Raw genomic sequence first — 15,821 nt, 5'->3', positions numbered from 1 at the left:
TCAACTCATGGTTTTGTGTTTCACTGCAGTGGTAATTATATACATGTCTGTGGACTTTTAATTTCCATCAAGCTTACATTCAACTCACTCGGACTTTGTTTTAACCTTGTGGTTAGAGTGCTCACTTGTCATGACAAAGACATGGGTTCGACTTCCTATATGGATTCGATTATGAAGTCCATTTTGTTGTCTCCCACCTTGATATTGTTGCAATGTTGCTGAAAGCAGGTGAAAACTGATGTGACTCACTTTAATTCTCTACCATGTCAATATTGAGTAGCTGTTTGTGAGTTTTAGACTCATCCTGCATACATACAAGTTACAAGGCTGTTTTTGGTGTTTCATCAGCAATATTGCTAAGAACTGTATAAAACCAATGTCACACAGTACCGAGGATTCGAGAGTCTACTGGTTAAAGTTAAACTGTTAAAGTGAAATCCATACTTACTCACAATGGATTCGAGATAGGTCAATGTCCCTTATGTTCATCGTTACTCTATCGATGGCAGGTATTGCTTGCAGACAACATGATATGATAAGAAATACTGAACCTAATTCTTCCTATCCTGTGACAAGTAAAAACGATAATGTTCCTCCATGTAAGACAAGGATACTGGCATGCGTCATGGTTTATTATGGTAAGGTGCAGACTTGGGCTATTCAGACACATCAGGGAAGACCATGCTGAGCCGTATCTGCTGCCTGGATGATAACAGTGATCTACAGCAGGCAGTACAGATAAACAAGCCATTGTTCCCCTATTGTAGGGAGCCACTAACAGCTGCCTTGGCAGGATCACACACTCAGGCCATGTCTGACACAGAGTTAACTCCCTTGGCCATGCCAGGAAATCCTGCTCATTGGTTCATGTCACTGTTTTCAGAGAGGTAAATGTCCTGTATCGTGTGTCAAAACAATGTGGTGCTGTGTTGAAACAGAAAGTGAAATATAGGTGTTTAAACCAAGCTTCCTTTGGGTCCGTTTCACCAAATATTCAGACACCTGTCTGTGCTTTCTTGCCATATTAGCTACGACTGCATGCAGCTATAATGCAGTTCAAAGGATTGTTTAACATAACTGGCTTCTCACTCACTCACTCACTCACTCGCTCACATGGGATGCTTTCATGTGTTGACCCAAGAAGAACTCATCAGCCTGCAGGAATCCCCTACTAGAAACATTCCAGCACTATTTATCTCAGCTGGATTCTGGTAATAGGTACACATAGGTAACCCCCCAAACCAAACCTCATTTCATCAAGACTAGAGCCCATGAAAGCAGAGATTCTTGAAGACAGCTTGACTTGGCCACCAAGTCATCAACATTCCAGATGCTCAAAACACCATACTTTCTCCTCACACAAATCAATCCAGCATTTAGCGCTTCAAGGCCCTGAAGGCGAATACTGTTTCGCACCATTCTCAGCTATTATTCCAAACTAGCAATAATTAAGAGGCTTTACAGATTTAAACGACGGTTTATCAAAGCCAGTTCTGCAACACCAGGGCCACCTTACTCCAGGTGAATGCACCACTGAGCAGTGTTTCTCAATCTCAGTGGCTTGATCACTGGTAAGGAACAAAGACTCTCACTGTGTCATAGTAGGATACATAACTGGCACTGTTGTTACACAATTGGTCACCTGCTCCACAAGGATTGACATTAGCCTTTAGCTCACTTTGAGGGTAATATTTGTACATTAACACCATCCTTGAACAGCATAGCTGCCAGTAGCTGCTCAAGGCCATATGCCTGGTATAGAAGCAGATAGTTCTGGTTTGTGAAGTAGCTGCTAAGGGCTGTTTCGCCAGAGGCTAGGTCTGGCATTTAGGAAGCAAGGCATATAGATACTGACTTGGATGCATGCTTTACCAGTGACGTCTGCTCCACAACTTTAGCATCTGTTCACACTGCCATGGTCCAGGCATACCGTAGAGACAGGTACATAATACTAGACTGAACACTGTATGACAGACTTGACATCACTGAATCAAATCGGGATGAATGTGTTGATACACTGGTTCTGGTTGGTTGACCTTTTGGTGTTCTGCTGCAGCAGATGTGGCTTTGCTGTGTCAGCAAGTTAGGATGAAGGTCTCTCAGTAACCTGAGACAAATCATATTGTTAAAACCACTGATTTGGGAAGGTCTGGTCTTCAGGCTAAACAAGTTGACTACCACATCACACCTGTCTGTTGTAGAACAAACTTTTGAAGCTCTAGGTACAGGAGAGTGTGTACATGTTAGAGGAAGTTTCTAAACTTTGTTTTTCTTTTTCATAGTTCATTTGACACAGCAGTTAATCCTCATTTTCAACAAGATAGATTGGGATGTTTGTTTCAATATTCACTAAAGGCTTTCAAAAGGGAGCTCACTCTCCGGATGATATATTGATCTTGACAAGCAATCAATCTCTTGTGACCTTGTTTTCAATACAGTGTGGTTTGAGTCGGATTATTGACAATCTGTTCGACTTACCATAGAGACCTTTATCTACTTTCACTTGTAAACACCTTGACGCTGGAACAGTGTTGATAAAATTGATTCTTTCATTTCGGATGTTTTTTATCTGTAATTCCTGTGAAAGAACTATTTTCACATAATGTCAATATTCAAATTGTGTATTGTATGGTATTTCACATTAACACTTTGAAAATATGGTGGCATAAGAGAAGAACAAATTGTATTTCCGTCTTTTCTTTATTTCTAAGAAGTAAATACTTTGTTGTTTCTTCCTTGCCTCAGACGTGAATGGAGAGGACAAACTCATTTAGCAACTTGAGTACACAGGTTGATACCCACCCCATATGCTTGTAATAACAACCAGACTGGCTTCAGGTCTCAGTGCGGCTTTATTGGGCTATATCAGTAGGATTAAAGTCTTTGTGGACCTCGCTATGTAGCTTGTCACCTTATCATCAGATCATAATTCTCTTCTGTCAGCCCAGCCCATGGAATGTATAGTGAGGGAAGCAGTACCACCCCATGTTGTAAAGTACATTCAGACTTTAACAATGCAGTTAGTACCTGATATGGCCACAGTTTCTTTACCATTTTGCATATATTGTTAACATTTGTTAACACATGGTAGAATGACTTTGGTCATGTTCTCATAGCGATCAGAGCACTGACATGGACATAGCTGCCATCCTTAGGGTTATCACTGACATGGACATAGCTGCCATCCTTAGGGTTATCACTGACATGGACAGAGCTGCCATCCTTAGGGTTATCACTGACATGGACATAGCTGTCATCCTTAGGGTTATCACTGACATGGACATAGCTGTCATCCTTAGGGTTATCACTGACATGGACATAGCTGCCATCCTTAGGGTTATCACTGACATGGACATAGCTGTCATCCTTAGGGTTATCACTGACATGGACAGAGCTGTCATCCTTAGGGTTATCACTGACATGGACAGAGCTGCCATCCTTAGGGTTATCACTGACATGGACATAGCTGCCATCCTTAGGGTTATCACTGACATGGACATAGCTGTCATCCTTAGGGTTATCACTGACATGGTCATAGCTGCCATCCTTAGGGTTATCACTGACATGGACATAGCTGTCATCCTTAGGGTTATCACTGACATGGACATAGCTGTCATCCTTAGGGTTATCACTGACATGGACAGAGCTGCCATCCTTAGGGTTATCACTGACATGGACATAGCTGCCATCCTTAGGGTTATCACTGACATGGACATAGCTGTCATCCTTAGGGTTATCACTGACATGGACATAGCTGCCATCCTTAGGGTTATCACTGACATGGACATAGCTGCCATCCTTAGGGTTATCACTGACATGCCGCTGAGATCATGTTGTGTAACATGGTCCTGTTCATTTAATACAACCTTAGGCAACATTGTACATAATTCATTGAAATGTTTATTTGATTGTCAGTGAAAAAAGTGATGCATTGAATTATTCACAGTGGTTAGCTCTTTCTTTAAAAGGTGTATCAAGAAAGTGACAAGTTATCGAGTAGTTATGGCCACAACATATATTTATACAATCTGCAATGCATACTGTATGAATGTGCAGTGAGCTAGAGACAAGGTGTACCCTTCACGTACCCTTGTGAGATCATGGTAGGATTAGGAATGAATGTTTAACATTACCACATGATAAATTCCCATCTTACACATTTTATAGTGGTGTATTTTTGTTCTTGAATGGATAGAAAAGAACATCTTCCCCCACCAGCAATGTGGGGGCATGATACATGCTACTTGACCCACAACTAGTGAAAGACAAGTAGCTTGTATGTGAAGTTTGCGTTTAGGAGTGAACGGGTGTTGTTTGCTCTTGGTGATCTCAGGTACATCCAGGATGTCACCTTTTACATACACCATCCATTTACACCGCGAGGGATTAACATGGTAAAACATTTCCTTATAAGGAAACTGGAGTAAAGAAGAATGTCACAAAATGATGTTCAGTAGGATTGCCATCTCAGATGGGTGAATTCAGACTTGTTTAAAATTTGTTATTGTTGTGCTGAGTGTATGCATTGGTTGTACCAATGTGGAAGTAGGTGAATGACAGATTGTGACTATAACTTGTTTATTTAGAAGAACAATAGTAGTTGTAGCATGTGTTATAGTGTTACATGATACTCATTTACACAGGACGATGTACATATTATGTCAAAGAAAGGTTAAACTTTTGTCTGATCTGATCAGGGTGAAGGTGAAGATACTACACTTCCCTCTAGAGATCTCTACACACAGTTCTTAAGACCTGCATAATCACTGTCCCTAGCGACCTGTTCTTGTTGTCCGAGACTTGGATGAACAAGAATCACTCTGTAATCCACTGGTTCTGACATGAAATGTAATATGAAAATGGTAGAACAGAAATACATACATGCCTCCATCTACTCAAAGCAACCACAGAGGAACATGCCAGGGAAGTAATGTAACTGTGCTCATTAACTCCTTCACGGAGTTAGATTTCAGCCATATCATATTGAAATGTGTGAATGAATTGCTCAATGTACATGTTCAATCTGAAGCATGTAACCGAGTTAAGTGCACACAAGAGCTGTTTTTGTACGAGTGTTAACTTCTCCAGGGCCAGCCAGACCAATGTAAGGAGTATATGGAAAACATATAAAACTCAAACATCAATGGCTGCGATATTCTTGCTCCCAGCTCAAGTGTTAAAGAATCACATTTGTATATTTTATTGGGCAGTCATCCCTTAAACATGTGTTTGAAAATTACTGCCCTTATCCTATCCCTTTCCTAGGTTCCTAGTATTTAAATAGAACCTTAGTCTTCTTCATGATTTGTTTATTAATGGTGAAAGTTCATTTTTCTAAATGGCATTATTGTTGGAGTACAAACATAATTTCTGTGTGCTTCAGACATTAACTAGAGTAATAAATATCTGACAGACTACTGGAAACAAATTATTTATGTTTCGTAATTGTGACACGTAGTATGCTGTGAGTGTGTCACTCGTGTCCTTCATTAATCAGGTTTCACATCCAACAATACCTTGCAAACAAATATAGTCATTGTTAGTTGGCTGTTCTTTCTTCCTCCCACATCTGCCTGTGTATCCTTTACCTGTCAGCTCAAGGCAGTGTGTGTACATCACATTGTCAGAGTGTGAGTTGAGTAATGGCACAAAGAGCACAACTATGTGCCGCTGACTGATAATTCAAGGAGGTGATGATGAATCAGACTGTATGTTGATAGCATGCATTATCCACTAGTGGATTAACATTTGTGCACAGCCTGCAGTATTGGCACCATGCTTATTGCTTGTTTACCTACCCACACCTAATCTCTCCTTGATTTTTCCCACTCTGTCCTAGGTGCAATGAAAATAGAACATCTTTATATGTAAGGTAGTCCAAGAAAATTTTTGTTGGCTTTTACTCTGTGCGTGCGTGCGTGCGTGCGTGCGTGCGTGCGTGCGTGCGTGCGTGCGTGCGTGCGTGCGTGCGTGCGTGCGTGCGTGCGTGTGGATGGACATTAGGTACTGTTGCCCACATACACACACTATTATCTAGGAGCAACAAAAACCTCAAAAAGCCTACATACGTAGCCCCCTGCCCCAAAGAAAGTAATGTTTCATTAGTGTTTCGAAAATCCCCTCCTGTTGTCATGTGTGGCTTCAAGTCAATATATTCTAAGAGGGTGATCTCCTCAAACGAGTTAAGTCTCACACAACATCACAAATCTGGAATTCAAGTAGCTGCTTGTGAGACGTCACTAATCTGGACTTCCATTTACCTCCTTGTCATGCAGTAGGTGACCTTGACATTGTAACAATGAGGCAAATGTAATTACTAGTGAGATAAGCCTAGCAGTTTTAGAAACATGTCTGGATGTAGGAAACGTGACAATCTAGACAACATCACATGAACATTTCATTGATGTAATCGTAAGGTAAAATGTTTGTTTTTGCAATGTGCTGTATATGGAGAGCATGCAACTCCAAAGGATGGGGATCCATTGTTTCACGACACTGGGATGAACACTTATTTCTTGGATAGTACACTATGCTGATGAATCATTCATTTGAATAACTAACCAGTTTCTCTGGCCATCTGTTTCACTGCTTAGCTACGGCAGAAGCTCAATAGTCAGGTGTAATCTCTCACCTGTCTCATCCTTAAAGCACATTACTATAATCAATATGCAAGAGTATCTCCCTTTAAACCATATTTACAGACAATGTTTACAGGGTTACATGCATATTCAACCAACTTCTACCTCTATATTGATACCAGCTACCCTCTGTGTATGTTGAATGCTGCACAGCCCAGCAAATATTAGCGTTGAATGTAAAGAGCACAGTGTGCTATATTCTGCACAACTGATAGTAGTTACAGGATATGTAAGTAAACATGCAACAGCATGTGTTTGTATTTAAATTGTAATATACAAAATGCCTGTTTATACACAGACTAAGCAAACGTTCCTGTTAATCATGTGTCTAGTCTGGTTATTATTGTGAAATGCAGTCTTAAAACTGAAAATAGGATTTAGGCTAGACTTGCACAAGTCTCCTAGAAAATCATTATTTGTTTAAGTCCCAATTTCTAGATCATATAAGTGTAATAAAAATTAATTATCCCCATGCAATTGGCATTCTTATCTGAACTTACCACTTATAAGGATAGAATTACTTTAGACTAATGGTTAGTTGCTGAATAGGTGGAAGTTTAATAGTTAACATTTTGAAGAAGCTCTTCATCTCAACCCAAGTGCTGGAATAAGATAGAAGGTCAAACGGTTGTGGTGCTGTGAGTGTTTTAATGTGTTGTGTTATCTGAGGGTGTTAAGCACTGCAGACTTGGGGGATAGGAACAGCAGCAGCAGCAGCATTCAGTGTATGCTATAAGTACTGCAGGGGCTAGGTTGTGATAAGGACTCACATCCCCTGGGTCATGTAGGACATTAAGGTGTGGGAGATAGATGTGGTTGTTTGGTTATTTCTCAGGGCCGGGCAAGGGGGTAGAGCAGCTGCAGGTCCACATTGAAGATTTCTTTTTTGGCGTTTGTGGAGCCAAGGGGATGGGGAGTGGTTTGAACCCCATGAACCCTCCCTATCAAAATTTCTGGATCCGCCCATGGGTCCACGCGACTTGTCAAATGGATGTGTGATCAAGATGCTTTACCAACTGACCCTGAATAATTCTTAAGTCCGTGTCTAAGTCTGTGAATTATCAATAAAGAGAAAATTCAGCCTTCTTAAGAGGGTGCCATGAAAGTCAGCTTAGTCGTTAGAAATCCTATCTGATCAATCTGTGTGACCCATTTGTCCTGGTATCACAAACAGTCCAGGCATTGTCAAATCATGTCATTATACCATACATCTCTGGAAGACCTGGGCCCCGTTTCACAAAACTCTCGTAAGCCTAAGGTCTCGTAACTTTTCTCGTAGCATTTGTACCTGGCATACTGTAACATAGGAGGTGCAAAGGCTACGGGAAAAGTTACGAGACCTTAGGCTTACGAGAGTTTTATGAAACGGGGCCCTGGTTCCTAACAGGTTCTCACCAACCTATGCTTGAGGTCTGACCTGTGACTTGGTTGAGGCATGCCATTGTATATATCCATGATGTCAGTCACTGGATTGTTTGCTCCATGCTAGAATATACAGAATGCCATCACATAGCTGGAATATTCTTCTGTGTAGTATTAAACAATGTTAACAAAGAGAAACTTGTTTTATAGATGGTTCAGATGCTCTTTGATCATGTCAACTGACCATTTTCTCCTTGTGTTACAGACAGTTCTGACATTGTGGACAAGAAGCTGAAGCTGATCCTGGGTCTGATATGGACACTCATCCTCCACTACTCCATCTCCATGCCTATGTGGGAGGGGGAGGAACCGACACCCTCAGAGGGGGGACCCACACCCAAGCAGAGGCTCCTCAACTGGGTGCAGAGCAAGGTGCCCGACTTGCCCATCAAGAACTTTACCACCGACTGGAACGACGGCAAGGCCATTGGAGCTTTGGTTGATGCCTGCGGCCCAGGTATTTCTTTGGATTTGCTTTATACATACTTTTGGATATTCTCTACACAAGCAAGGTCATCAAAGGTGCTGTTTCACCAAAGATTATTGAAAGCGTTGGTTTCCAAGTATCTCACAGCGAAAGAAGAAAAACTGTTTTGGACTTGTCACAATGATATTTCTTGTATACCTCATTATTACTTTTAAGTCTGTGTGGTTTGTTAAGTTATAGTATGCCTCAGAATATATATTTACATATCAATAAATGGAATTATGAAAATGATAGGTTGCAGGACAGAAGGAGCAAATTAAACATATATTTTGCCTATATAGCTACAAGTTTGTGAATGGTGCTATTTGGGTGTTTGACAGTTAGGCATCTGTGATGGAAGAATGTAATACTGTATTGTATAGTATATATATATAGTATGGTATGGCTACCTTGTTTAGGATTGTGCCCTGACTGGGACACCTGGGATCCTAAGAAGGCCAAGGACAACGCCAAGGAGGCCATGGACGCAGCTGAGCAATGGCTAGATGTACCACAGGTAGGCAGATATGACATGGGGAATAAAACCAATATTACATGTAGTGACATACAGTAATGACCTGAGTACTTCTACAGCAGGGTCGACATAACACTGGTAATGGCAAATTATTGAATGTGCTAATTAGATCAATTGTAGAGTTTATTGTAAAGGAATCAAAGAATATTATATTTATCATTATTGGCTTGTAATATAGTGCAGCGCCATAGCGTAACCATGTTTTCTAATTCACATCTAAATGCAGCTAATATAGCTATCAAAATCTCCTCTACGTCCCACAATTACCCAAACTGCACTAGATCACACACTTGATCATGTTCCGTGGTTCAAAAAGGCTGCTTGAATTAATGACTATACATGCATCAAATCATGATGTAGCTGAGCAATATTTTCACACTGTGATCTTACACTCAATGGTTTAAACACACAAGTTGTTTTCAGCACTATTGACATAATAATCTGTAAAGAACTTAACGGCTTTGTGAATGTAAGGTCAGGAAGTGAGATGGAAGCTGACAGATTGGGTTAGTGGCACGCACTGCTGTTCATGTCATCATGTGATATTTAGAATATCATTTCAGGCTTGATGATTGATTAGGATTGATATGAACTATGTCCCACCCAGAGCAGAATGCCTGAGGGGATGGAGCACATTCTGATAAGGCACGCCCTTCCTTCGTTCTTCTCCCTTCCGCAGGAACCTTGCATTCTTGGGCTAATGTGTTAGTAGTTTGCATGTAAACATGTTTTGGATGAGTGTCATTAGGATTAAACTTTCATAAGATAAATATTTGAATATAAATGAAGTAAGATGATAAGTAAATATTATGTTTTATGACTATATATAGTTATGTTGAGGTATGGAAATTAAACCCAAACATGCACGCAGAAGAAAATGTGATCAAATGTAAAATGTTTAGTAAAAAGTGTTTTGTGATAAAAAAAATCACAAAATTGTAGAAAATGTAAATAAAATATAGATACAGAGTTTTATCAGAAGTTATCTTGGTATGCAGAAAGGAGATGTTTAAGCAACATAACAACATGTGATTCTGCAATAATCATGCCTAAGTAATGTTAACTAACTAATAAGGTTCATCAACCATTGATGGTTACCTCTGCATTCCCTGGAGACTAACCTGTTTGGTATTGCGGTGCACACATTTGGTGGTGTAACCCGATACTGCAGGTGGCGCAGACACCATACAAGACAGGAGCCAGAGTGTTTTGACACTGCCATGCAGCTCCCATAACAGCTTCAGCCTCTATCGGTGAAGTATTCTGCCTGGCAAACTGCCCATCTTGGTTCCTAACTTCTTGTCAAGGTCATCCATTTCTGCTGACTTTCAGAATCAAGGTCAATGTAAATGCATTATGATTAAACAGTTTTTATCCCAAACTGATATGCAGATGTTGTAGTCACTGCTATTTATATCTTCATTAGACTGCATTTATGAGGTTATGAGTAAATGGTTGCAAAAACTAACCATATTTCTACATAAACATAGGCACTAATTTCTACATCGTTACCATGGTTACTATAAACCATAAAGTACCAGTTCATATTCTTGTAAGTTTGGTGAGTAATAAGAAAATGGCTCTATCTGTACTGATAGGAATGCTGCAGTTTTTCGCTGATTCAAACCATATTATTAGGATAATAAAATAAATCTGGTTCAGCAGACTAATTGTTCACATACATTCAAGAAAATGGAATAACTTCACCTATAAGGCAAGGATAAAGGGAGGTAATTACTTTTTGCTTATGTTACTGTGGAGATGTGACATGGTTTAGTCTAGTAGCTTGACCTGCCACATTTCCATCAGTAACTGAAAGGGAGAGACAAATAGGACACATAGGGTGTTGTCTTAGATATAGTGTGTTCTGATTTGTTATGAAGACTTACTAAAAGTCTGCCAAAATCCATGAAAACCATTCACAACTGTCAGTGAAATGCATCCTTGTATGCTATCTTATTCCTATAAGGAATTTGTGTCAGGTTATTGAGCTATGAAATATTTAGTGAATGTGCACGACGAATGTCTTAATGCAGCATCTGTTTAAAGCTGGTTCTAAGTCCACTTGACGGCTTGTGCAAGTGTCTAGTATGTGACATTGTGTAATGAATATGTTAAGTTCACACCCTGATCAAATCTCAAGTTTCCTATCACCACTTAGAATAGTGCAGGCTGACATTTAGAACACTCCCCGCCCATATCCCACTGTGACACACAGGCCAGTAACTGGTGATAATGTGTGCCAGTACTTGAAGTGGGAACACACCAAGTGAAATCTCAGACATGTTGCTTTCCATCTGGAAACACAAAAATATTTTTTCACTTCTAATAATTTCTGCAGTTTTATTGCACACATGGATTAGGTATTCCTTTAAATCTGAGACATTTGCTTGTTCAATTTGGCAATCCTAATAAAGTGTTTATGCATTTAGAAACTATGAAGTCTAAAAAAGTGTCAGCAAAATGGATTGCATGAAAGCTATCATGGCTTGATATGTAAATTTCCAGTTTTTAAGTACAAATAAAATGAATATGAGTGATTCAGCTGTAAGAAAACAGTAGTAGTGGGGAATATGTTCTATATGCACTTACTGTGTGTTCATAGTTGTTATTGCCCATTCCTTGCAGCTGATCAAGCCTACAGAACTGACCAACCCCAAGGTGGATGAGTTGAGTATGATGACATACCTGTCTCAATTCCCCAAGTCAAAGCTGAAGCCTGGAGCGCCCACCCGCCCTCGTGTCAACCCCAATCGTGTGCGGGCTTTTGGTCCTGGTATAGAACCCAAGGGTAACCAGGTTGGTGCTCCAGCCCGCTTCACCATTGACACATACAGCGCTGGTAAGGGTGAGGTAACCGTCCTCGTCCTCAACCCCAAGGGCAAACAGGAACCAGTGAGTATATAATCCTTCTTTAATGTTACGTTCTTCCAATACATTTCCCCAATTTGCACAATTTTCACAAATTCTGTAACCAATTTCTGGCCTTTCAGAGGTATTTGCTGATTTTCATTTTCTGTTTAAAATTAACCGTAACCTTGTGTAGCATTAGGCAAGGGCAGACAAGTACAGAAAATGACAGTATGTATTGTGTTTCAGTGTGAGGTGGTGTTCAACAATGACAAGAACCTCACCTACTCCTGCTGCTACACACCAACCATGGAGGGACAATACAGGGTCAGTATGTCGGGTCATACAAGATAACTGTCCATGTACACCCATCGCCATACAGGATAACTGTCCATGTACACCCAGGGCCATACAAGATAACTGTCCATGTACACCCAGGATCATACAGGATAACTGTCCATATACATTAAGGGTCATACAGGATAACTGTCCATGTACACCCAGGATCATACAGGATAACTGTCCATATACATCAAGGGTCATACAGGATAACTGTCCATGTACACCCAGGCTCATGCAGCATAACTGTCCATATACAGCTGCAATTCAGGTTAATGTTTAAGAAAATATGATGTAAAAAGTACCTTTTTGAGAATGTAGAGGTTTTTGTACCTGGCCTATGTGCCTCATTCACCCACTGCCTGTTCCTTTACAGGTTATTATAAAGTTCAACACGAAAGAGATCCCCAAGAGTCCATACACTGTAAATGTGGAGGGCCAGGCTGGTGACCCCAGTAAGGTGACTGCCAAGGGACCTGGTCTGGAGAAGACAGGTGTCATCTGTAGCAAGAAGACTTACTTTGAAGTTTTCACCCAAGGTATGCATGTTCTCTTGGCCATTTCACTACCTGCTATGATCACCATTCATATCATTAGTGTGAATATGTTAGGATAGTGTGTACTGGTCAGGGCACTGATCAGGTATAGCTTGAATTTGGAAGCGCAACTTGAAAATTCTCCTGTATCGCTAAGCGTTCATCTTGTCAAGTACGTCCTAGAAGTCTATTGTAATAGCACCTTACATAAAGCCATCAGTACTTTATTTACATGGGATATCCCTTCATCAACACATATTTTTGTTTTTGGAGTTTACCTCCCAGGATGCAATGGTCATAGCACACTGACACATGGCATCAACATCATGCTTATGATCATGTACTAATTTTACCATTTCTTTTGAACAACCTACTAATAGTGAAATCTCCAATAACCAACCAACCCCCTCGTTCCTCTGTAGGTGCAGGCAATGGGAAGGTTGACGTTGTCATCCTTGACCCCCATGGCCGTAAGGACACCATCAAGCCAAGCATTCAGGCTGTTCCTGGCAAACAGGGCACTTACCTCGTGGAGTACATCGCCATGGTTCCTGGACTTCATTCCATCAACGTGTTCTTCTCAGGAAACCAGATCCCTAAGAGCCCCTTTGGTGTCAATGTTGCACCACGTAAGTGACAATTTTACTGAAGCTTTGCAGACATTCCAGAATTTCAGTAGTGTATCTGGTGAGGTCATTACATTGACGCCTTTGATCTGGTAACAGCAAAACATAAAGATCCAGTATGTTGTACAACCTTCTTCTTCTTGCCTAATGGAGATTCTGGGTTGGAATGTGGGCTCTCCACACCTACGGTGGTTGTGAGCGGTGACTAGATGGAAGGGTATGTTTAGACCTGGTTCATTGCTTGTCATCCTGATCCTGATAGTGTGCTGACAATACCAATCATTGGATTGTCTGGTCCAAACTCAATTAATTTCAGGCCCCCGTCCTATTGCCAAAATCTATGCTGTTATGTTGGTTTACTGAAATCCTGTCTAGAATCAAGAAATATGTAATGAATGGTGTCAATAAGACTGTGATTTGAAGTGGGAAAGCTGGTTTCACTCAGTGTTCCTTTCAAGGTAGTGTTATACCAGTTTGATGTAGTTTCTGCCCAATTGGATTATCTACGAGTATATCCTTGTTCCAGCCTCCAATGCGAAGATGTGCTATGCTACTGGGCGTGGCATTCAGCCACGAGGAATCCGGGTGCGCGACCAGGCTGACTTCAAGGTCCACACTGCTGGTGCTGGCGAAGCCACCGTCAAAGTCCAGGTGATTGGCCCCGGCGGCATTGACGTCCCCTGTAAGGTCGTCATGTCAACCACCGAGGAAGGAGTCTACAACTGTGTGTACTCACCAACCAAGCCTGGCAACTATGTCATCAATGTAACATTTGGAGATGTGCACATCACCAAGAGCCCCTTCAAGGTGGAGGTGGGACCATACATGGAGTCCAAGATTCGGGCATACGGCCCTGGCCTGGAGGCTGGCGTAGTCGGACAGCCTGCTGTCTTCACTGTGGAAACCAACGGCGAGGTCGGAGCTCTTGGTGAGATCATTTGTCCAATAATATAATAAATAAAATAAATTATGGTGTCCATAGTGATGTGCCTGAAATCAGTAAACTATTTGCAGTCTCAGCTAGCATAAAGATGGACCCATGTAGGTCTGGGTTGGAATTGATCTTCAGTAACCGATGCTTGTCATAAGAGGTGACTAATAGGATCCAGTGGTCAGGCTCGCTCACATGGTAGACACATGTCATTGGATCCTAATTGCATAGATCAATGTTCAGGCTGGTCCAAACTCGATCATAGCTGCAATATTGCATAGTGCCTCCTAAAACTAAACTCACTCACTGACTAGCATACAGATGTTACTCCTGAGTTTGTATTACTTGTATTCCCCCATCAGGCTTCTCCATTGAGGGTCCATCTCAGGCAAAGATCGACTGTAAGGACAATGGAGATGGGTCAGCTGACGTCACATACTGGCCAACCACGGCGGGAGAATACGCTGTGCACATTCTGTGTAACGACCAGGACATCCCTAAGTCACCCTACATGGCACAGATCTCTCCCTCAGGAGATTTCGATGCTTCAAAGGTATTTAGGATTCAGTTACAGATGACAGGACTTGAGAGAGACCCAGATTTTCTCTATTACATTGCATCTGGTTTATGTAGCCTTCTTATTGGGTTTACCTGAGTGTTGCTATCTCCAACAGTTTTCCACTGTGATGGCGACCATTTTCAGTATTGAGTGGGTTGAGTTGATGAAGACAATTTAGACAAGAATTGGCCATGAGTAATGGCACTGACCTACAAGTAGTTGAGAATGGTTGGGAAAAGAATGTATTAGGGGAGGTGGAATTGATGGATTTGTAATTTGTATTTGTATGTTAAGTAAGGGAGATGAAATTTGAAAGATAATTATGTTTCTTAGAGGATTGTGTGATGTATTTCTTCTACTTTTTGTTTGTGTACATTTAGGAGAGCATTTTACTTTTCATGATGTGACTTGGTTGAAACTAGGTGTGTTTGTCACATTCTCTAACCCATGTCACCTTCCTCCTTTGCCAGGTCATTGCCAAGGGTCCTGGCCTACAGAAGACAGGTGTCACCACTGGCAAGTGGGCAGAGTTCACGGTTGACACTCGTTCCGCTGGCCGCACTCCTCAGCCTCTCCAGATCTCCTGCATTGATGTAGACTACAAACCTGTGGACGTTCAGGTCACTGACAACAAGAATGGCACCTTCAACTGTCGCTACATGCCCAAGCGCAGTGTCAAGCACACTGTCATGATCACCTATGGCAGCGTAACCATTCCCAACAGCCCATACCGAGTAAGTTGATGCTAGCTTTAAATGTACAAGATATCTTGAGGAAAATGGTTAAACCATGATGGAGAACTATGTCATTATGGGGAAGCGTGTATAGTTACAGTGTGGTAACTAGTGGTTAATGTGTTCACCTGTTATGTTAAATACTCAGGTGCTGTTCCTGTCTTAGGTGAAACTTACAGCAGTTG

At 41.2% G+C, this 15,821-nt stretch overlaps 1 protein-coding gene across 4 annotated transcripts in view; it reads left to right on the top strand.

Annotated features, from left to right (window-relative positions):
• The window catches only part of LOC137295520 (filamin-A-like), a 77,658-nt gene that overhangs the window by 14,949 nt on the left and 46,888 nt on the right, over positions 1–15,821 (top strand). For 2 of the 4 annotated variants that reach the window (XM_067826891.1, XM_067826888.1), the window contains exons 2-10: positions 8,266–8,517; positions 8,946–9,043; positions 11,690–11,956; positions 12,161–12,238; positions 12,627–12,789; positions 13,209–13,415; positions 13,939–14,340; positions 14,706–14,896; positions 15,373–15,636. In XM_067826891.1, coding sequence (XP_067682992.1) covers positions 8,266–8,517; positions 8,946–9,043; positions 11,690–11,956; positions 12,161–12,238; positions 12,627–12,789; positions 13,209–13,415; positions 13,939–14,340; positions 14,706–14,896; positions 15,373–15,636 — 1,922 coding nt within the window. Of the gene's footprint in view, positions 1–8,265; positions 8,518–8,945; positions 9,044–11,689; positions 11,957–12,160; positions 12,239–12,626; positions 12,790–13,166; positions 13,416–13,938; positions 14,341–14,705; positions 14,897–15,372; positions 15,637–15,821 lie in introns of all 4 variants that reach the window. The other 2 variants (XM_067826890.1, XM_067826887.1) reach the window with 1 other exon arrangement.

The sequence above is a fragment of the Haliotis asinina genome, chromosome 9 (assembly GCF_037392515.1).
Source record: "Haliotis asinina isolate JCU_RB_2024 chromosome 9, JCU_Hal_asi_v2, whole genome shotgun sequence".
In the NCBI taxonomy this organism is placed as follows: Eukaryota; Metazoa; Mollusca; class Gastropoda; order Lepetellida; family Haliotidae; genus Haliotis; species Haliotis asinina.
The sequence above is the reverse complement of the archived record's forward strand: the minus strand, read 5'-3'. Positions and strand labels throughout refer to the sequence as shown.